The sequence below is a fragment of the Pleurodeles waltl genome, chromosome 1_2 (assembly GCF_031143425.1).
Source record: "Pleurodeles waltl isolate 20211129_DDA chromosome 1_2, aPleWal1.hap1.20221129, whole genome shotgun sequence".
NCBI classification, from domain to species: Eukaryota; Metazoa; Chordata; class Amphibia; order Caudata; family Salamandridae; genus Pleurodeles; species Pleurodeles waltl.
In genome coordinates, this window is record NC_090437.1 from 925,113,138 (window position 1) to 925,134,879 (window position 21,742).

General features: G+C 40.0%; 1 protein-coding gene across 1 annotated transcript in view; it reads left to right on the forward strand.

Annotated features, from left to right (window-relative positions):
• The window catches only part of ASAH1 (N-acylsphingosine amidohydrolase 1), a 167,253-nt gene that overhangs the window by 99,925 nt on the left and 45,586 nt on the right, over positions 1-21,742 (forward strand). The window contains exon 11 of the mRNA XM_069200267.1: positions 18,135-18,266. Within this exon, the coding sequence (XP_069056368.1) occupies positions 18,135-18,266 (132 nt within the window). The remainder of the gene's footprint in view (positions 1-18,134; positions 18,267-21,742) is intronic.

The window sequence follows — 21,742 nt, forward strand, 5'->3', positions numbered from 1 at the left end:
CTACTTTAAGGTTTTGCTGACCTCCATCTGTCTGGAAAAGACCAGAGCATCTACATTGCATTTTTTTTAAAGTTGTAGTTGCACAAAGTGGTGCAATCCACCTTTCCTTCACTTCATGCTTGTGATAGCTGAAATAATAGTTGTAGCAGGGCTGTTTTTATAGGTGGATCTGTCATCCAGTGAATTCCTCCTTTTACGGTTACACCTATTTTTTTCCACTGTCCTTCGCTGTCTGTGCACTTGAGTCATGGGACATTCGGACAGTGTGGAAAAGCATGAAATGCTACAGGGCGAGCTGGAATTGTGCTACTGCCCCTCTTGTACCATGGCTTTAGATTTTTTATTTTATAGATTTTATGTGAACATTATTGAAACTGTTGCTATAATTCACCCCTAAGTTGTTGCTGTGCTATAGGTCGCTATATGTCACTGTCAAACACATATAAGGCCTGTACCTAGTTCATGAGCAATTTCACACCCTTTGATCTTATAGGTTCTGTTTGTGGTTTGTCAGGTTAACGCTCCTCTTCAGAACGCAAGAAGTAACTGTGATCACTGGTGAATCACTCTTTTGCCATCTCTTCAGTGGCATAATATTAACCCCGCAGACCTGCGGTGTGAGGGGAGGCTGAGCTCTAGGGGGCCCCACAGCAAATTACACAGTCATAATATACCAGATTTTGGGCGATGAGGTAAAGTGATAGGTGGTGGGCCCCCATGTACTGTACGGGGGGGAGGGCTTAAGTTTCGTTAGTCCACTGCATCTCTTTTGCAGAGTTATAAGAGACTGGTGGCAACCTCTCTGCTAAGAATCAGGACACCTCCCATTCGCTAAGCCTGTTTCCTAGAACATTGGGGACATACGTTGGCTCTCTTTTTGGCTCTGTGAAGTGACAAATACTGGCAAAGGCTTGTGCTTGTTAAATTCGGAAAATATTTTGGTTCAGTACATGGGCTATTGAATCTCTTACCAAGTCTTAGTCAGGATTAAGTACCCTGCACTTTTTGAGGGTAACGTTTGGGGAACCCAAAATCATCAGTTAGTAACGTGTCAATCGAGCATTTGTCAAATACTAAGCCTTGGTCCTGGTAAGCAAGACCTCAACCGAGTGAGGGACCTATACAGTTAAAGGATGTCCCATCACAATGCTCTCACTATGGGCAAGGCTTGTTCCAACTGCACCTACCTGCTTAAGGCAGCCTTGTAAATCGGCAGCAACCGGTTCCAGTGTTGCTTAAAAATATGCTACAGGACGAATTATGCCACAATGTACCTGTGTCAGAACAGAAAGAGCACAACAATCACGTTCATGACAAAACAATGAAAATGGTTTCGTTTTGTCAGGCATTCCCAAAGCGGGTGCTCTACACAGACACTCTCTCAACCCAGTAAAACCTTTCATGCAAGCTTCATCAAACTGGACTGGATCAGTGAGATCTTTGAGGGTTGATCTCTTCATTGGGTTTGAAATAACAGAAAAATAAGGTATCCATTGACAACAACAACTCACCATTCCCAAAAACATCCTGACATCTCTGAGTAACAGGAAGAACCATTTGCAATATAGCTGTAACCCTTTCTGTGGTCACCTTCCTTGTACCTTTCTCTATTTGATGTTCCAAGTACTTCACCTCTTTCTGACAATTCTGTAATTTTGCTTGGGACACTTTGTCAATTTTCTCCCAGAAGATTCAATAAAGCAATAGTGTTTTGCCTGCATGCCTCTTGTGTCTTTGAATAAACCAGTAAATCATCAATGTACTGAACCCATGTAGATTGCAAAGGCATTTCCAATGATTCCAAATTCTTACTACCTTATTAAATATTGACTGGGATTCTGAAAGGTCTTGTGGAATTCTACACCAAGAATACACACAATTGCAGATGTTGAAACAGAAGAGAAACTCACTATTCTCATTTAGAGACACTGAGAAAAATACTTGTGACCAGTCCACTACTGTGAACCATTCTGCTTCACATGGAATTTGGAACAAAATCACTGCTCGAATAGGTACTACCGGACAACATTTGACCTCAATTTCATTGATCTTTCTCAAATCCTGAACTATACGAATGTTTGCAAACCCATAGTAGGTGAATTACACGGGCTGCTTAGCACTTCTTTCAAAACCCCTTTCTTAACAACATCTGCAATTACAGGAGTAACTCCTTCAAGTTACATCTAGTGCCATGTGATATTGGGTGTTTTCAGGAAAGCTACATTAGGTTTAACTGTGACTTTGACTGGTTGCACCCTTTTAGTTAGACCAATATCTTTCCTAGAAACTTTCAAAGTAACTGTCTCTTGTAAATCAATTGGCAGGTCCTATACTGTAAATGCAGGATAAGGAGCAATCAATGGGAATTCTTCATTAATTAAATTGCATGGATGATTCCTCATCACCACTATTTTTTTGAATGTCAATTCCATAATTTGTGCAATTAATCAAACATTTTGATTTGCACAATAAATCTATTTCCCAGAAGGCATAGTGGACTTTAGTCACAGACTTCGAAGCTATGCAGGCCTTCAAATGTACCAATTTTAATAGGAATTGGCTCAGTAATCAGATTTGTCAGGTGTTGATTCACTAGTCCTAGAATTTGTACTGTTCTCCCTGAATTTTGCACATTCGGAACTTCGCATTTCTGACAGTAGCACGTGCGTGTAGCACCTGTGTCAACCAAAAATGAGTTTTGATGACAAATTACATTTACATAAGGACCACTCTGATCCACCTCTAATGAAACTGCTAGTACACATTCTTCTTCATCCAAACTCTCATTCACAGTTCCATCACTCAATTCATCCTCACTGTGTAATGGGAACTGTGTGATCAGTGGCTAATTTAACTTTTGACCAATGTTCTGCTGAGGAACCACTACCTGCTGCTGTGCCATTGGAGCTTGAGGTATTTGCATTTTCTGCTGTTGTGGCATCATTTGCATCTGCTGTTGTGGCACCTGAAATCATGGTACCTGCTGTTTGGGAATTCGCCTTTGCGGAATCTGATTTTGAACATTTACATTAGGATTCCGATTTCTCGGTCCTCTCAAATTTGGAAAAAGATTATGTTCATTCATCTACACAACACCTTTCTGCACTATCAAAGGACATATGTACTTCCAGTGTCCAAGATCCCCACACGTGTGACAAGGTAGCATCTTCCTCATTGTCTGCATATCAGTTGGATTAACATTAACAGTAGTATTCAAATGAATGCCAACACGATTTCCATTTCCACCACCGCGTCCCTTTGCATGTCTCTGATTCTAAACCACTTGCATGTTTCCCTGTTGCTGTGGAATTCCCTGCATCCTTGATTGTGTTGTTCTAATATGCATCGCCATTGCCTTTTCTTTCAATCTTTTCTGCTTCATTTCAATTTCGTCACTGCAATATTTAGCAAATTTGAATACTTTATCAACCGGTTTTGCTTGCCAGCAAATCAAATGACTCTTAAGCATGTTACCAATTTCAGGTATCAACTCTTCAACAAATCCGAACATGAAATTAATCATGTCTTTGGGTTCAACTGCCTTCTTACCACTGTAATGCTTGAATGCCTACAACAATCTCATAATATGCATCTATTGACTCCTTTGCTTCCTGTGCTGTCCTATCAATTCTCTGCCAATCAATGTCTTTATGAAAAATTCTTGTTTTAAAAAATTCAATCACTTTGTAATAGCGTTTCATTACTTCAGGAGACGGTGCACCTGTAACTGGATCTCGTAGAGGCTCTCTTCTCTGTCCGTCAGTCAACACTCCTTTTGCATTCAATCCATAAATCAGATGGGACCACTATTTCTAAAAGAGTATTTAAATCCTCCCACAGGCATTTTGCGAGTTTCACAAACCTATCTGTCTTGTGATACCATTCCACTGATTTCTCTCTCAATCTCGGTTAATCATTTGTGAATGACAAAATATCACTCTTGCTCCAAGGGATTTGAACATAATTCCCTCCAGGATCTTTTCACATTGGTAATATCTTTACTGGACTATTAGTCTGCTGTGTGTCAGTAGAGTTTGAAGTTGCAGACTCTCTTTTCTTCTGCTCTCTTCATTACCCATCTGCCTCCCCATTTATCTAATGCTCCCCATGTTTGATTACTTTGGATTAATTCTCTACTGTGAATTTTCATTCGAGGTGATCTTATGTTTTCAATATCTTTTGAATCGAATTCTAATCTGAAACTCCTTTTCAATGGTTTGGATTTCTCAATATCTACTTCATATTTTTTCTGCAAGTACTGATATTTTCTGATGTGCCAATCTTGATGTTTATGACATCTTTACACATAAAACGTAACGTTCATTATGTGAGTCAATTCTATTTAATTCAAGTGTTCCTTCAATCATTTAATTTAATTCTAATTTTAATCTTACTAGCTTTAATGGTCTTTCTCCTTCAGCAACTGTTTTCATTGCTGATGCGCCACGTACTTTCTACAACCATTCTTTTAACTGCTGAACTGTCAAGCCTTGTAAAGAAACATCATTATTCACATTCAGCACACATTCTGGTGAATTAAATGGCAGACTCATTACCCTTTCAGGTGACATTGGAATTGAATTTGGATTTGAATTTGATATCTCCAAATTTTGTGAAATCCCGGAATAAGTTAAGTCTATAAGTGGACGTGTTTTGTCAAAAGTCTGATTTATTGGAGACATAACTCCCGCAGTAGCATTGAGTTTCTCCATTTCTGCATTTGAATTAAAAAGATTCTGCATATTGCTCTTGTTATTTCCCTGAGCTTACAGTGGAACAACTGGATCAAATGTCACAGGAACTATTATTGTTTCTGAACTTGATGAAGCTCTCTGATTTCTTGAGTAAATTACTCCAGAACTCTGACCTGTAAGTAGTGAGGAACTCGATTGCGATATTGTTACTGGAGTATTTCTTGCCATTGTCTGAGCTTGACTAACAACTTGCCCAGGAGTCCTTGAATTAGGTGTAGACTTCATCTCGACCATCAATGTTTTCTGAATAATCTGCAGTGCCACCAGTACTGTAATGCTCGGTACAGAACTAACAGGAGCTGTAGGATATATTACGGGCTGAGCTTTAGTTTGAATCACAGGAGTCTGAGTTACCGTAATGACAGGAACATTATTTACAACCTGTACCTGACTGTGTTACCACAAATGGAGGTGCATTTGGATTAGTACTAGTACTTGGATTTGCATCTTGTGCTGCATATGGAGGACGACGATTTCTCAATAATTGTGTTATAAATTCATCATCATCTGAGTCACTATCAGAAGTCCGCGATCTTTTAGCTTCATCTGACTCCGACTCAGTTTCTTCTGAATTCTTATTCTTTTACTTTGGTCAGACAGTGTCCTCTTTCTCCTGTGAAAATGCGGGAAATATCCCAATACTTTCTAAGTTTTCTGTTCTTCAAAACTTCTACTCAATATTCCATCTTGCTTCTATCAAAAGTTGTTTGTCTCTCAAATTTTAATTTCTCTTGTTGTCTGGCTACTAGCTCCCAAATAGATAAAGCTTCAAATTGTGCAGGTCTCAGAGGGGGCTTTAATTCATAAAGTATTCTTCTCAAATTCTCTAAAATTCACTTATGAAAACTTCCATGAGCAGGAAACCCTAAGCTCCCTTCCTTCTTTATTATTTTGCACCATTGTTTTAACCAAATACAAGCTGATGGACCTTTCCCTTCAATTACTATGTATGAGAGTGTACCTACTGGAGGGGCAATTTCTTCTATTCTAACTGGAATAAAAGCATCTCCTCTTATCGCACTTTTTCATGCCTTGACAACTTTCATTTTAACCTTTAATAGGACTTAAACTACAAATTAAATAGAAAACAGGAAGTATTTCAATCCAAAAGTCCTTTACGGTTGTTACTCTCAACCAGTAGTTGTTCAGGGTTGTCCATCAGTCCGTTCATGGCTACTTTGTAAAGGTAAAATTTGACCAGCAAGTTGTACCTTTGACTAATACCAGATCCTCAGGAACCACCTAGTACTTGTACAATTAGCACTCCTTTAACACACACTCTAGGAATATAACAACCAAGTGTCTCATACACTTGTACAATACTCCAGAGTCTTGGAACATGCAGGGTCCGTTACAGCAACAACCACTTGAGATTTTTTTTAGCACAAAGCGCCACACTCATTTGAAGTACAACAACTTCCCTACACTCACCCTTTAGAGTATGCAAACCCTACTCAACTACGTTGGATTACACAAATTCCCTACTTCTCTCATACATCACAATTCACCTGCAATTTGCCAAAGCATTGCAAGCCCAAACCCTACTTTGAACTCAAAGAGCACTGGAAGCACAGGGAATATACCAAGTCTCACCTCAGCAAACATTGGCAAAACCACATTTCCAAAAATCTGAATTTTAAATAAGCATTGGCAAAACCAAATCTCTCAAACCCAGGATGATTCTCTCCTTTTGAGACAAAACCATCCTCTGCTACCAGAATCTGTGGGCACGTGACCTCCTCTATAAGGTTAAGGTGGCACGTAGTAGGGTCATGACATCTACTACCCTCAGAGGTCGACTCAAATCTTTTGACTCAGATAGGAGTAATTAATTAATCCATTTAAACACTGCGAGACAATAGTCAACAAATAATCAAAATATACAATACATAGTCAGAAATGTATACACACGATGCCCTATGTGGCCATAAATCACCTCACCAATTTAGTTAAGTTTAAATATTTATTGCCCTCAAATTAACAATGCTAAGGTCACGTAAATGATGCAAAAAAACAAATAATAGATATACAGAAACAACACAGGCTGTCCAAAGTGTCTAAAGAATCTCAATCTTGCTAATACATTTACCATTAAACACTCCAGTAAAATAATACAGAATAACAACAGAATTATTTGAGAAATAGAAACAGAATACATTTAGTTGTGCAGTTGAATGGATCGCAGTCATTTAATAAACATTCAAATCAAATATTGGGTCAGGTATCCTAGCTAGTACTCTAATTCAAAAAATATGTGTGAGGTTCATGCAAAAATAAAAATAAGACAAAAATGAATTTGGAAAACATCTAACTATGGCGCTATCAAAAATATGTGGTTGGATTTTGCAAAGGAAAAACACATCCACATTGGTTATACCTCTCATACATGGGACAGCAACCAGCAGAGCCTTCATCAGCCGAGCAGGACTTCATTACTCAGCATCAGGAACATGAAAGGGACAACAGTTCAGTAATGTTGGGCCTAAGGTATCTGAACTGTTAGAAACATAGACAAGAGCTGAATAGCAGAACTGAACAACAGCTAAACAAAATCTAAAACGTACTTGCATCATCTATACCTAAATTAAAGTCTAGCTAAGCTTCTATTGGACAAAACTATGAGGTGAGAATGTAACTGACCAATCGGACTTTGCCTGTGCTTCAGATGTATCTTTTCTTTGTTCCTTGTTCAGGACAGGCTAACATTGGCATTCCTCTCAGGTCTGTAGTTTCCGTAGAATTATTACATTTTAAAAGCAAAATAAAACATGACATAGAGATAGCTTTACTTCCTACCAGAATTAAGGCCCATTGTTAAAACTTAAAATTATTATTTCAAGGAAATATAGAAAGCGAAGCAAGAACACGACCAAAACTCTTCCACTGTCCAAGTCAAACAGAATGTCTAATAAAACAATGTTTGCAAAGCATTTCAGTAAAGTCAAAATCATTTAAACACTGTGCTTCTGTAAAAATACTAAAAGGTAGACCTTTTCACTAATCCTACTGCATCAAGAAATAAAATATCTTCATACTAATTTCAAAACTTTAGTTTTGTAATACAAATATATTAATATTCTTTTGTCAGTAAATAATAGAATTAATTAAAATACATTTTTACTAGCATTTATTTATTTCACATAGAACTTTTTGTGGCGGACACCATGTCAACCACTTTCCAAACATGCGTGTTTATTTTCTAACACACGTTTTTCAGTTAGGCCTTTAATACACGTTATTACACATTATATGTTATAATTTTACTTAATCATTTTGATTGATAATGTTTGCTCTCTAGCAGATGGCACCTGAAGTATTGGCCACTTCTTTTCCCCACTGCTTTTTTCCCCACACACATATCACCCATCACTCCTTCCTTAACATGCCTTGGTGTTTTGTTGCTGAAATAGAGTTCTGCATGATACCTATGATTGTGCTCCTTGGTAAAAGATGGGGAGCTTGCTGGGAAAAGGCTCGCCAAAATAAAAATAACTAGGACTAAATTTGATGGTCTCTTGGTGACCAGAGGCGACACTGAAGAAGAACAAACCTTCGGACCAATACTACGTGTATCTGAGGAAGGAGTCAAGACCTAATTCTGTGATAGTTTCACCAGTTGGGAAGAAACACTTTTCTTTTGCTGGAACCTCACCCTGACAGTTTAAACAGATTGAAGCTGCTGGATATAAAGTGTGTGGCCCTGTGATTATGATCTTTAAAACATCTAGTGCCTCTGCCTAACTGGTGCGTTATAATGGATCTCTATCGTAATTTCTGGCCGCTTTGGTAGAAAATCTGCTGAGAGCCGAAGACCAGACGTTTTGGAAATAATGCAGGAAGGTCAGTTTGTATCCAGTCACATAATTATAGCGACTATTAACTTAGCAGATTAAGCGGTCAGAGTTTTGCCATGGTGTCTCCTTCCGACATGCATCCTGATTCCAACTAACATTCCTGAAACCATGGCATCTCCTTCCAGCATGCAGCTTGGTTTCCACCTAACATTCCTGAAACCAGAGGCACAATTAAAAATCATCCATTTACTGGTTCAGTCCTCTTCAGATCTCATGCTGATGATGAGATGGAATGCATGGCGAAAGAAGGGGATGGGATCAGACGAACAGAAGAAATGTTATAGTTGTCAATACAAACGCCTGGATTATAGATACAAACAGAGATAGAGGCTTCAGTCAGTTTATTGGGTCAACAACAGTCAAACATTTACAACGTCAGCCCTCATACCAAAGGCATTCAAGCTGACATAGAGGTCAAGAACTACATAAATAGTCCTCCTCTTCATTGAATCCTCCATTCCAAACAAAACAATGACTTCCCACTTGTCTCTCCACTCTGAAGGAATGGTGTGTTTCCAAGTCACCTTGCAGAGTGAAGATTAGTATCTACTAACAGATTGACACTACAAATCATTCAGAACAGATATACCTTTCAGTTCATATTCCCTCCTCTGGAAGTCCCACCAAAACTAACAACAAAACATCTACTGTGCTTGTTAAGAATGAAAGTCACATCTCTGCTCCAATAATTAGCAATAGTGCTGATTCCCACTTTAAGAGGAAAATGCATCTATTCCAGGTATTCATTTGGTCCTCAAAAGGGGTCCCAAGAATAAATTCAAACCCATATTGGACCTAAGATAAGCGACACATATATAAAAGGCAGACTTTCAGAATGTTATCTTGGCATCAGATATCGCCACAACTCATGAAAGAAGATTGGATGTACTTTGTGAATTTATAAGAGAGGCTTATTTCCACTTCCCAGAGGCAAAGAAGCACATATGATTTCTGAGATCCACAATAGGCAGATCTTACTAGCAGTATATAGTAATTGTATTTGGCTTTAAATCAGATCTAAGGATATTGTCAAAGTGCATGACTGTAGTGGAGGCCATCTCCTTAGGCAAATGATTTACATCGATGACTCATTGATAAAAGCCCACTCTGCAGAGAAGTACTGCATGGCTTTATCACCCCCAGCTTAATTAAAACATCCTTTGGGTCTTTATATCTACCTTGAAAAATCAGTTGATAGTGGTGCATGTTCTTGCCTATCATGGATCACAATTGTAAGAATTTGAGGTATTAGTTGAGGGAGGAGAGTTGTCACCTTAAGAACGAACCACAACCCTTGTCAGGGTGAAACTTTAAAGTCACTAAAGTAACCTGAGATCAACCCCATGTAGCTATGGCACAGAGCAGACAGGTGTAACTTAGAAGCAATGTCTAAAGTATTTATGCAGTACCAAAACAGTATAAGTCAAGACACAAGAAAAATTCCAAACCAATATAGAAAGATAGAGTATATTTTAATTAATAAAATGACATAAAAATGGCAAAAATCCAAAAGGGAAACTACAATTATAAATCTTTGAAGTTTGGTGCTATTGTCACTTTAAAAAAAGCATTAAGCACCATCCGCACTCATCTTCTTGCACTTGACTGGTGCTTCGAGGCAAGTTAATGACAACCATAATGAAGCGGGTATTCAGATACAAGACCAGGTTTGACACAGTTGGATTTTTTTTTCTTCAAACTTGTGGGTGCAAAACACTGTACCCGAATATCAAGACACCCCAAATTTTAACTTAGTCTGATCTCCTACATTAAACTAAATGAGAGATTGTGTTGAAGCTCAATTTAATGAGACGCTATCTTGTTAAGGCACCTCCCAAAGCACAAGCCTAATACTCCAATAGGTTGGCTTCAGACATAATCTCAGGGTCCTCCTTCTCTTTATTAGAATCTGGCATCATAGAGAGTATTCTGGTTCCTTGGGAATGAACCCTGTTTATTAGTGATTAGTTATTGGGTATCTCTTCACCGCACGTCGAGTTGGCCATGTAATTTCTAACACATTACACTGACACCGCAAGCTTGTAACTGCATGGTTTGTATTTGAGATATTTGGGGGCACTTGTGGTTGCTTTATCTTCTTATCCTATACATTCCATTTACTCATTTGGGATCGCGTTACTTCCTTAATGTTCCTTCTTAGCACATAGCACTGTTTTCCAGCATATCCTCACCATGAGGGTATCACAGCTGTTCATTAGCTTACAAGCCTTTAGTATATAAATATCTTGTTTAAAAAAATGTCTCTCTTATTTTATCGCCTTCCTTTCCTCTTTTTTTCTTTCTTCTTAATTTGCAGGTTGCAATGTATCTTTACTGAATTATTGTATTCAATTTATGTAACCAGGCAAACATTGTATTGTCCTGATGATGATCCCATATGTTGAGGGGATCGAAACGCCATCGACTAAGTCACTCTGACCATTGTGAATTTGGAAAATTATTTTCTTTTATTCTTTAATAAGAAAAGTGACTCTCTTGATTCTATGCAATTTGTGATGTCACATTTTGTGTTTTTTGCCTGTTTTGTTTATGCAATACCTGCTATGGTGTGCCACGTAGGGGTGTATACCCTGAAAAGGACCAATTTTAATTTGTTCATATAAACAGATTGCTACTTATTTTTTACTTATGCGCATGATTTTTGTGCATTTAGGGCATCAATGTATTATATGTATGCTTAGGGACCCATGTTCCTTATAGCTTCACCCCAGAGGTGTGGCCAAGGAAATGGGCCCGGTTTGTGCTTCTCTGCGGTCACCCTACAACAATTATGGGAGCACCTCCTCTCCCCCCAGCTCCTCTCTCACTGGGATTGAGGCCTCCCTGACTGGGAACAAACAGCCCAGATGGTACCAGTGTAACACCTTTGTACACCTCAGGCCTTTGTCATGGCTTCACCAGTGAATTGGACTTGTAATAAGTAATTCAAAAAGTCCAAAAAATGAATCTGTATTTGTTTCCTTTTTGTAGCTAACAATATTACATTTAATGGTGTATCCCACTTCTTTCCTGTGCAACACCCAACTCTGCTACATTTAAAATGGCTTTTAGGGCTTTTCACTGTAAAGACATGTTGAACATTAAACATTTACATGCCCTTAAATACCATGGGCCCTACCTTATGGGGAGTAAGACCTAATTAGGGATGACTGATTCATATTTGAAAGGGAGGTTAAGGCATATCAGAAAAGGTTATATTGGCAGGACGAATTTGCAGCTTTAACACTGGACACCCAGCCTACACAAAACCTATTACTCCAGTATTGGAACTTTCATAGATTCATATGCTTGAATACTTCCCCGTCATCGAGATGGGAGTCCCTGGTGGAATATAAAAATCAGGCCTGAAGATGTATGCACACAGTACATAGACTAGGCCTCAACATAATAACCCATCATAGTCGTTTTGTAAAATAGACCTAAACTCAAACTTGAACCAATCCGATTGCCTCACCCCTTTAGAACCTCCTATGAGGAGCTGCCTTCCCTCAGATTTTCTGAGCATAAGTGCTGAAATAATGCAGAACACTGAGAAGAGAGAAGGTGAGCTCCTCCGGGGAGGCGGGCGGGCCGCATGTGAATCTATGAAAGCTTCCAGTACTGGAGAACTACAGTTACAGGTAAGTAAGTTATTTCTTACTCCTGTATTGGAACTTTCATAGATTCACATGCTTGAATAAGAGTAACAAGCAGTAACTAACACATTTTCTGTATCAAGAAATACTGTCTATCCCAATCATTATAAAACATTGTCATTAGACAGTTACATGCCAAGCAATAAAATAAAGCTTTAAAACATATATGAATATGCAAGAAAGGTACATTAATAAAGAACAGAAAATGTGATATTAAGTCAGAAGTGGATGTGGGAAACAAACAGCTCACCTTATCTGAACAAATGTCTAAGAACTGCGTTTGCTCATGGCGACTTGGGCCTTACTTCAGTTCGTCGGTTACAGTGAAAAAGAACTACCAAGTTTTGCTTTTTGAACTTTGAGTGCAGATGATCTGTTTGACGACTGGTTACAATGTGCCCAGTCTTCCCTCTTTTTTGATTACCTAGTACTTGGCCTCGCAGAATGTGGACTGATTGAGCTCACTCCCCTCCAATTCGGCCCATATTGTAATGCAAAGTATCCGTTGGCTGATCATCCTGAGGACTGTTACCTCTGTTTCTCTCCTGACTATGAGGAGTTGATGTGTATTTTCTGACTTGCCTTTCAGTGCAAGAAGATATTGCAGTACCAGAGGGAAAAGCGCTGAGCACACCTAAAAATGCAGCTCGGGCGATTAATGGACATTCTAGACATTTTCGGAGAACACAACTCCCTCGACATCGAAGTAGAGGAGGTTTGCCCTCTGGCACACTGGAAGCCCAACACGCCCAGTCTAGAGTCAGTATTTTCGAGCAACTATGAGGAAAAAGCTATAAACCCTTCGTAGTCAATGCTAGTGGGTCTTAGTGCAAACAACACCCTAAAGACCCTGTGTACCATCCCCACCCCCAGCCTAGAGATAAAGACCCACCCTCATAAACAGTCCTACACCAAGACAAAACACCGCTCCCAAGGATGTCTTGCTTCAGTCCCAGAACCAGCCTCTGGTCAACCACCACCGTGTCCATCAGTCCCCATGAGAAGCTTCTGATCAGGCTGGGATTTCTCACTCAACAGCAAGGCATAATTAGGCACCCAGAACAAACAAATACTCAGTCTAGTAATCTGGCACCAGAGGTCTTACAGCTTGGATACTTAGATCTTCCAGAGGAATGAATGGCACTTTTGTGAGTGGCACTTAGAACTACCACATGTGCATTCTAGACAGCAAAGTGGAACTGTTTTGTTCACTATTGCATCACAAAGCAAGCGTTTTGTCCACTACTGCATCTCAAAGCAACTAGACCTTTCCAGTGTTTAGAGTGCATTCACATTGATACAACTTCATTTAGAATGTAGCTGCATACATGCAGAACTAGGAACACTCGCCCCTTTCTAGGATTCCTGTAACCAGGGTTTCATGGAGGGTCTCCAGCACCTGTTTGGGACCTTAACATACTTCTCACCAGGCTGTCACCAAGCTTATGGGAACCATCTTTAGAGCCTCTCCATTCATGTCAATTACAGTTCCTTCAGGAAGGGTGACTTTTTTCTTGTATCTAACTTCGATCAAGCGCATTAGTGGATTACTAGCACTGACTATTTAGGAACCATATGTTCAGCTAAATGGTAGTCCTTGAAACTTGTCCCACATTTTTACCTAAGGTAATCTCACATTTTCATTTGGCATTAAACAGGCACTCATATTATATTGATAAGACTAAGTCTTTCCCTAAGCTAATCATGTTTTAATGCTTGTGCTAAAACATACAAGGACAGCCAATTTCCAAAGCAGGCTTTGCAAGCTGGATTATGGAATGCATCCAAACTCGGGCGCACACTACATGGAAAAAGAGAACCATCATGGCTTTCTTAGGCAGCCTTCTGTCAGCTGACATTTGCAAGGCATCGCCTTGGCCGTTAACACACATGTTCACAAAGTATTACTGTGTGGATATATGAGCCTGTAAAGAGGCTAAGGTTGGTCAAACTGTATTAAGTGCTTTGTGTCAAACATTTGCCTCATCGGCTCAATAGGCTCCTCTGGGAACAACCTGCATACAGTCCATTCAAGGCATTTGTATCTGCAGTTACACTCACTATAAACAGAAAAGGTAATCTACCCTGCAAGCATCTGTTCATAGCGTGTAGTATGGTAGACTGACATGGACCCTCCCAGGAAGCTGACATTGATTACACATGTATTTTTATTCAATATATATTAATTAACTAATTACAATGCACAGGACAAGTATACTCTCAATATATACTGCTCACTCACCTTTCACCTGTTGTGAAAAGAACAATCTAAAGGCAGAGTTGGTGCCCATGTATATTGTGGACCAAGGGAAGAGTCACACAGTACACTGGAATCGAAGCATAGAAGAAAAATAACTTTTGGTGTCAGGGCCTAACATTAGATGGCAGAAGTATGCAAAGCATGTGAATCTACAGCGCTGCAAACTGATGCTTACAAGTTAGGTGTTCCAATTTAATCTTGTTCTTATTATAAATGGCAATTTCAGAAAGACAGTTTCAGTAAAAGCTGGCCAGTTTTACCTATGGAGGGCACATCTGCTTTTTGCAGTTGGAAGTGTGTACCTCCATTTCAAGTCTTACTCACACTGTATTGATGAAAAAAAGTGTTCCGGGGTCCTGCACACGGGCAGGAATATTTTATGTCTATGACTTCAGTGAGGTTACCTTTAATGCAGAACTAGAATTACAGGCAAGTAAAAGTTCATTGCCTTTGGTCATAAGAGCTTAATGTATGTTTAAATTAATCTCAGAAATGTACTTAAAAAAGCCGAGTTAAGGTACATGAATGATTATGAATTAAAACTGACAAGCCACTGGAATTCACAAGTTATGGTTATCTGTGCAATCCATAACTCACACATATGCCTTGCATACCATAATTCACTCACCAAATGCAATGCTTATGACCGCACAATGTATTTATACAAATAAGTAATACATAAAAGCATGGCTTTAAATAAAAACACGTTCTCAGACCAAAAAATAATACTATAATAATAGTTGTCTTATTGGTAGAGATGAGAGCTAACCATAACTTTACTTTAACCTTTTTCTGTGAAGATATATATTTAGGTGTGTGCATGCATATATATGCTTGTGTTTATAAATATGTTTGTTCCGTAATGCATCCAAAACCTATGTGTCCCAACGTGAATGGGCTAAAATTATTAAAACCCAAAGTCACTTCTAAACTTAACATGTCACCTTTGTATGTATTTACAATGTGTGATCTATATTGTTCAAACCCAGCTTCAAACCAGTGAGCACTGTACAAAGGAAGAGGTAAATATGGTGATTTTGAGAATCGGGGGAGCTGATGCTACAAACAGGACAAGGGAAATTACCAACTTTTGTTCATCATCTTAAGAGTTACACATGTTACCTTTGCCTCAAGCCCTTCTTCTAAAGCAGGAGTGAGGGCACCCGTCACATGACTGAGAATGTTTTTGTGCACATTATGCACTTGTGTGTAGTCACAGGAAAGTGTGATCAGATTTTCTGCAGATCTAGTAACGTTCTATATTTTAATTGTGCAACCACATTACTCCACACAAAACAAATGTTTTTTTTGCCTTAAGAAACATGGCATTCAATTCTTACTAAAATAGGAAGGTCTGCCATCTATGACCAGCACGAACTGAGGACCTTAAAGGGTCATGGGTGAATTAGACTCATCCTCCTAAGCCCTGTTTGTTATGTTGTACCATAATGCCTTGAATCAGTTCCTTGAAAGGGTCCACTAAAATACAAACTGCAGTAGCATCACGCATGCATAATCATGTATTTGTTGGGTGGACGTTTGCAGAGAAGTTCTATATAAACACATTCAGAGCCAAAGCTGAATTAGAGTGGTTGCACACTGACTGAATGAGCCTCTGTATCATTTAGAGTTTAAATTTGAACCCCCACCAGCTGTAGCGCACTTCCCATCAACTCCTTCTGAGTTCTGGATAACCGTTACAGGGAAGAGGTGGCCTTTCAGAAGACTGTAGGGTGGTTTAAATCTTATGGATGGTTTATGGGAGTGCAGACCATAGCTTGATGCCTGGACTTAACCAAACGCAACCAACTCTGTTTAAGTGAAGACAGCTGGCAGGTGGAAGCCACTGAATTTAAGGTTTTGTAGTATGTCTGGAGTCTTTGTATGTGACAGGTAGTGTCTGTTATGCAGTTGTTAAGTATTTGTAGATTGCACTATCATCTGGGAAGGTAGCATGCTGCTGAACAGTTCTGAGACTAGCCTCATTTAAGGCAAGTGGGAGGGCTAGTCAAAAAGCCATGTCTCCAGCTTCTTGCGGAACTCAAAAAGTGAAGAGTAGGCTCCGATGTGTGATGGCAAGTTGTTCAGCCCTTTAGGAGCGATGTAGGAGAAGGTATGCGGGGGATGTATGCAAGAAGGAATCTGGCTGAGCATAGGTTTCTGGATGGTTTGTGAAAGGAGATACAACTATTGAGGTAGGCTTGACCAGTGTTGTATAGTGCCTTGAAGGTGTGAGTGAGGAGATTCAGCTGTCCACTTTGTGCATGGCGAACAACTTAGCTCCTTTAGGTGAGTTGTGATGTGTGTTCAATGTGGGAGGCTGAGTGTGAATCAGGATGCTGAATTCTGAATGGTTTGCAGGTGTCTGGGGAGTTGTTTGCTGATTCTGTTGTAGAGGGTATTTCTGTAATCTAGCTTGCTGGTGTTGAGGGCCTGTATTGCTTGTGCAGATGGGGAGCAATTTTAAGGTTTTCCCCAGCATCTTCAGAGTGTGGAAGCAGAAGGCTGTGACAGAGTTGACTTGGGCAGTCATGTCGAGTTTGCTGTTGATCCTGAGGTGCCTGGCATGTGTGCTGTCAGTTGCGTGGGTTGTAGCTCATGCTGCCACCAGGTGGTGTTCCACGGTAAGGTGTTTTTCCCAAAGATCAGAACATTTGCCTTGTCTGTGTTATGTTTGAGACAGCTGATCTTCATCCAGTCAATGTCTTCAGTCAAGCAGGCATTGAACTTGTTAGGGTGATGATGGTCTTATTTGATAAGGAGAGTTTGGGCTGTGTGTTGTCTGCATAGGAAACTTTGTCAATGTCATGAGTGCAGATGATGCTTGCTAGAGGGATCATGTATATGTTGAAAAAGGTGGGGCAAAGTGATGATCTCTTTGGTACTCAACAGTCAGGAAGAAGCGAGCAGATTCAGCAGAGCGCGGGTGCTTAGATTTTGGGTCTGCCCTTTAAAAATCTTAATGCCCTTTCTGACATGAGCCCCTTGAAACTCGCTCCTTTCTTTAGGGGTGCCATGTAAAAGGGTTTTAGAGTTCCCTCTCATGGATTCTCCTCTACCAAATTATGGTGATATTTTTGCAGTGTTTTTTCTCTCTGCCTGCCTCATGGCTGTTTTTCCTTTTATATTTGTTTTGGCTACAAATGTTGCAGATCATATTGTGATAGCAAAACAGATTTTGGGGATGAGGATTACATGCTTGTAAAAAAAAGGAATATCTATGAACCTTATTGGTTGTGTAGATGCTTTTTATGCATGATTGGTCCACCTCTGATTGGCCAGAGAAATCTTGATAATGTCCAATTACCTCATAATCCCAGCTTTATCTGTACAGTTCCAGATTTCTGTGCATTCTAAAAGCATACTTCTGTATTTGTATTTTGTTGTGCAGTTTCTTGTAGCCCAAGCAGCCATTAACTTCTAGTTCAGTTTGTCCGATTACAGCCATTGAACTTTATTCTATTTATTTGTTCCCATTTAGAGTAAAAATTTTATGGTTGGGAGACTGAAATAAATAGGTTACATTATGTTTAACTATTAGCTCCTTGCTTTATTCGTTTGTAATGTTCACTATTAAAATGACTGACAACATATGCTGCTTTAAATACAGCTATGAAGATGCAAAGAACCAGCTGATGAAAACAAAGCTGTTGGCTCCGGCTTACTTTATTTTGGGAGGAAACCAGTCTGGTGAAGCCTGTGTTATTACACGTGCCCGAGTATCTTGCCTAGATGTTTTGCAGTAAGTGATTTTTTTTTTTATTATTAGGCATTTGTCATCCACTATCTCTATGTGAGTATGTGTCCATGTGAGCATATGGGGGTGTGGGGTGTAAGATAAACATACACATGCAAAAAAGTGTAAAACGCTTTTCATTGTTGAGTGTGGGAAAGGCCATGACTTACGAAAGGTTGCTGCACATTCTGTCCCTCTAGATCAGTGGTAATCAACATATCATTAGCATATAAGATTGTGCACATCTGTTTATGTTTTAAGCCATGCTGTTTTCAAGCAGACCCAAAGCACAATCTCATTGCTTACACCCATACTTTTAGGAGTGCAAATTAAGGGTATCATTATCCAGAATCATGTCACTTCAGCTATGGTAGTGGCATGGATCTGACTCTTGCACTTTATAATAAATTCATGTGTCTGCATTTATTACTGAACATGTTTCTATAATATTTTTTGGGCCGTGTTAGAAATTGGGTCTCTAGTTGGCAGAGGTATGCATCCTGTCCAAGTAGGGACCACAATCCTAGTCAGGGTAAGTCAGATACACAAGCTAAATTACCCTGTGCTCCCCCTTTGGTAGCTTGGCACAGGTCAGTCAGCTTAACTTAGGAGGCAAAGTGTAAAGTATTTGTGCAACACTTAAATTACTTTGACACAGTAGAAACATCACAAAAAGACAAATAGAAAAAATGTATCTGAGTAAAACAAGACCAGAACGACAAAGTAGAAGTTGAGATATGAATTTTTAAAGATTAAATTAAAAAGCAATGTTTAGAAGGCAGTAGCGCTAAAAGATTACTTGAGGTCTCACTGGGGTAAATCCAAAGTTCAGGAGCACCGACCCCGCTGAAAAAATACCTTGGGTAGAGCAAGCAGCAGCACCGAAGACTAGATGTGTTGGTTCCAGTCCAAGCAGTCGGGTATATGCATCGAGCCTCACATTCAGGTCCCTCATCGGTGTTGAAGCCCTCTCGATGCAGGCAGTGTGTTGTCCAGTGATGTCCTTTGATCAGGGATGCGTCGTTGTTGTGCTGCGCAGTTGCCTCCTGTGTCAGCGTCTACTCAGCACTGCATTGGTTCTGAGCGGCGCAAAAGCCTGGATGCATTGATTCTTGCAGACAAACAGCTGCAGAACCTACTTCTGAGGCCCAGGAATGGATTGGCATCTCAAACTAGGGAGGGCTCAGAGATGGCAGATGAAGCAAAGTGGAGAGAAGTCTTTGATGGCCCTGAGACTTCAAGAACAGGGCACAAGCCAACAAGGCATTGGGGAACTTGGGTTCAAGGATGAATAGAGCAGGTGCAGTCCTTCTCACTTCCAGGCAAGAAGCAGTATGCAGCAGACCAACACAGCAATGCAGCCACTCCTGGCAGCACATTAGCTTTTCCTCCTGGCAGAATGTCCTTGGTTCCAGTAGGGCTCTAATTTGGTGGGGTTTAGGGTCCAACGCTTTACCCAGTTAAGCTTTGAAGTGGGGGATCTTTAAAGAGAGACCTTTGAAGTGCACAAGCTCCCTGCCCTTCCTTCCTTGGCTCCAGGCACTCTACAGGGGGTTATGCAGCTATTTATGTGGAGGCTAGCAAAGCCGCATTCAGGTTTGTTAGTTCCTCCCTCCCATCCAGCCCAGGAAGGCCCATCAGCCTGTTGATGGGCTTTCAGACTGCAGATGTCACACCCCAGCTCCCTTTGCGTGTCACTGTCTAGAGGGAGTGCACAAAGCCCATATGTCACCAACCCCAGACATGTATTCAGAGACACGCAGAGGCACAGAATGGTTAAAGTAAAAAAATGCCAACTTTCTAAAAGTGGCATTTTCATACTTAAAATTTTAAATCTGATCTCACCATAAAGTGTGATTTTAAATTTTGAGTCCAGAGACACCAAACTCCACATTTCTATCTTGTCTAAATTGGAAATTACACTTAAACAATGTTTTAAGGCAATACCAATGTTATCCTATAGAAGAGATAGGCCTTGAAGTAGTAAAAAACAAACTTGATAGATTATCACTACCAGGACATGTTAAACTTACTAGTACATGCCCAACATTTTACCTACCTTAGGGGTGCCTTATATGTCATAAAAAGGAAGGTTTGGACCTGGTAAGTGAATTCACTTGCCAAATCAAGATAGCAGTTTAAAATTGTATGCACAGGGTCTGCAGTGGCAGGCCTGAATCATGTTTAAAGGGCTCACACAATCAGTGCTGCAGGCCCACTAGTAACACTTCATTTACATGTCCTGGCCACATATAATTCACTTTGCTAGGGACTTACAAGAAAAATAAATATGCCAATTGTGCATAAGCCAATGTTTCCATGTTTAGAGTACACAACACCTACACTTTAGCACTAGTCAGCACAGAATCCTAAAGCTAGCAAACTTGAGGCAGAAAAACAGGAGGTGTATAATTAAAATCTTTACAATATTTGTAGAGAAAAGGACGAATTTACAATAAATAGTCTGAACAAAAACAAGTGCATTAAAACAAATCATTATTTAAAAGAGATATCTTGAAATTTACAATTAATGCTCTGAATAAACGCCTGGAGTTAGCAACAGACATATAAAGTGTTCATCAGTAACTAGGATAATCATAAAGTGCAAATATTTGTAGCAGCAGGCATATTTCTTCTCACAGAAATGTAGAGTGGATAGTAATGACTGAAAAGCCTATAGAATACGGCTGTCTGGTTGAATGCTAAAGATTAAACGATTCAATATAAAAAGAGACTGCAAAAGACCAGAATTGGAAAACAATAATAATACTACTATCTGAATTACAGGGCATTTTGCAAAATGACTTCTTTCTTACACACTGTATTACATTTCGAAGGCAAAATGTAGAGAAAGACAATTGGCAGTAACACTTGTTCTTCTATTCTGTGTTCTCCCAAGTCTTCCTATAAAAATGGGACCTCACTTGTGTGGATGCACATTTCGGTGCTGCAAAGTTCTGGAATCTGAGGGGAGCCACAAACTTCCTTCCACCAGAGGATAGCACATCCTACACACAAGTACTAGCCAGGGCTGCGGCATTTCATAATGTCACAATGCACTCAGAGCCATTGGAGGATGACTTTCTTTTCAATACGTTGGCGTTCACGCATGTGTCATATGAAAGCCTGCCCATGCTACCAGGCAGGCTTAAGCATGCACAACAGTCTTCCAAGAGCCGGTCAAGGGAAGGGCCATTACACCGCGGGTGGAGAAAAAATATAAACCACCCCCATCGGACCCTGTGTTCATTACACAGCTTCTCCCTCCGGACTCTGTAGTAGTGGGAGCCGCAAGAAAGCGGGCAAATTCACAATCATGAGGAGATGCGCCACCTCCTGATAAAGAAAGCCACAAATTTGACGCAGCAGGGAAGAGTGGCGTCGCAAGCGGCCAACCAGTGGCGTATCGCCAATTCACAGGCCCTCCTCGCCCATTACAACCGAGCCCTTTGGGACGAAATGCATGATATTATTCAGCATTT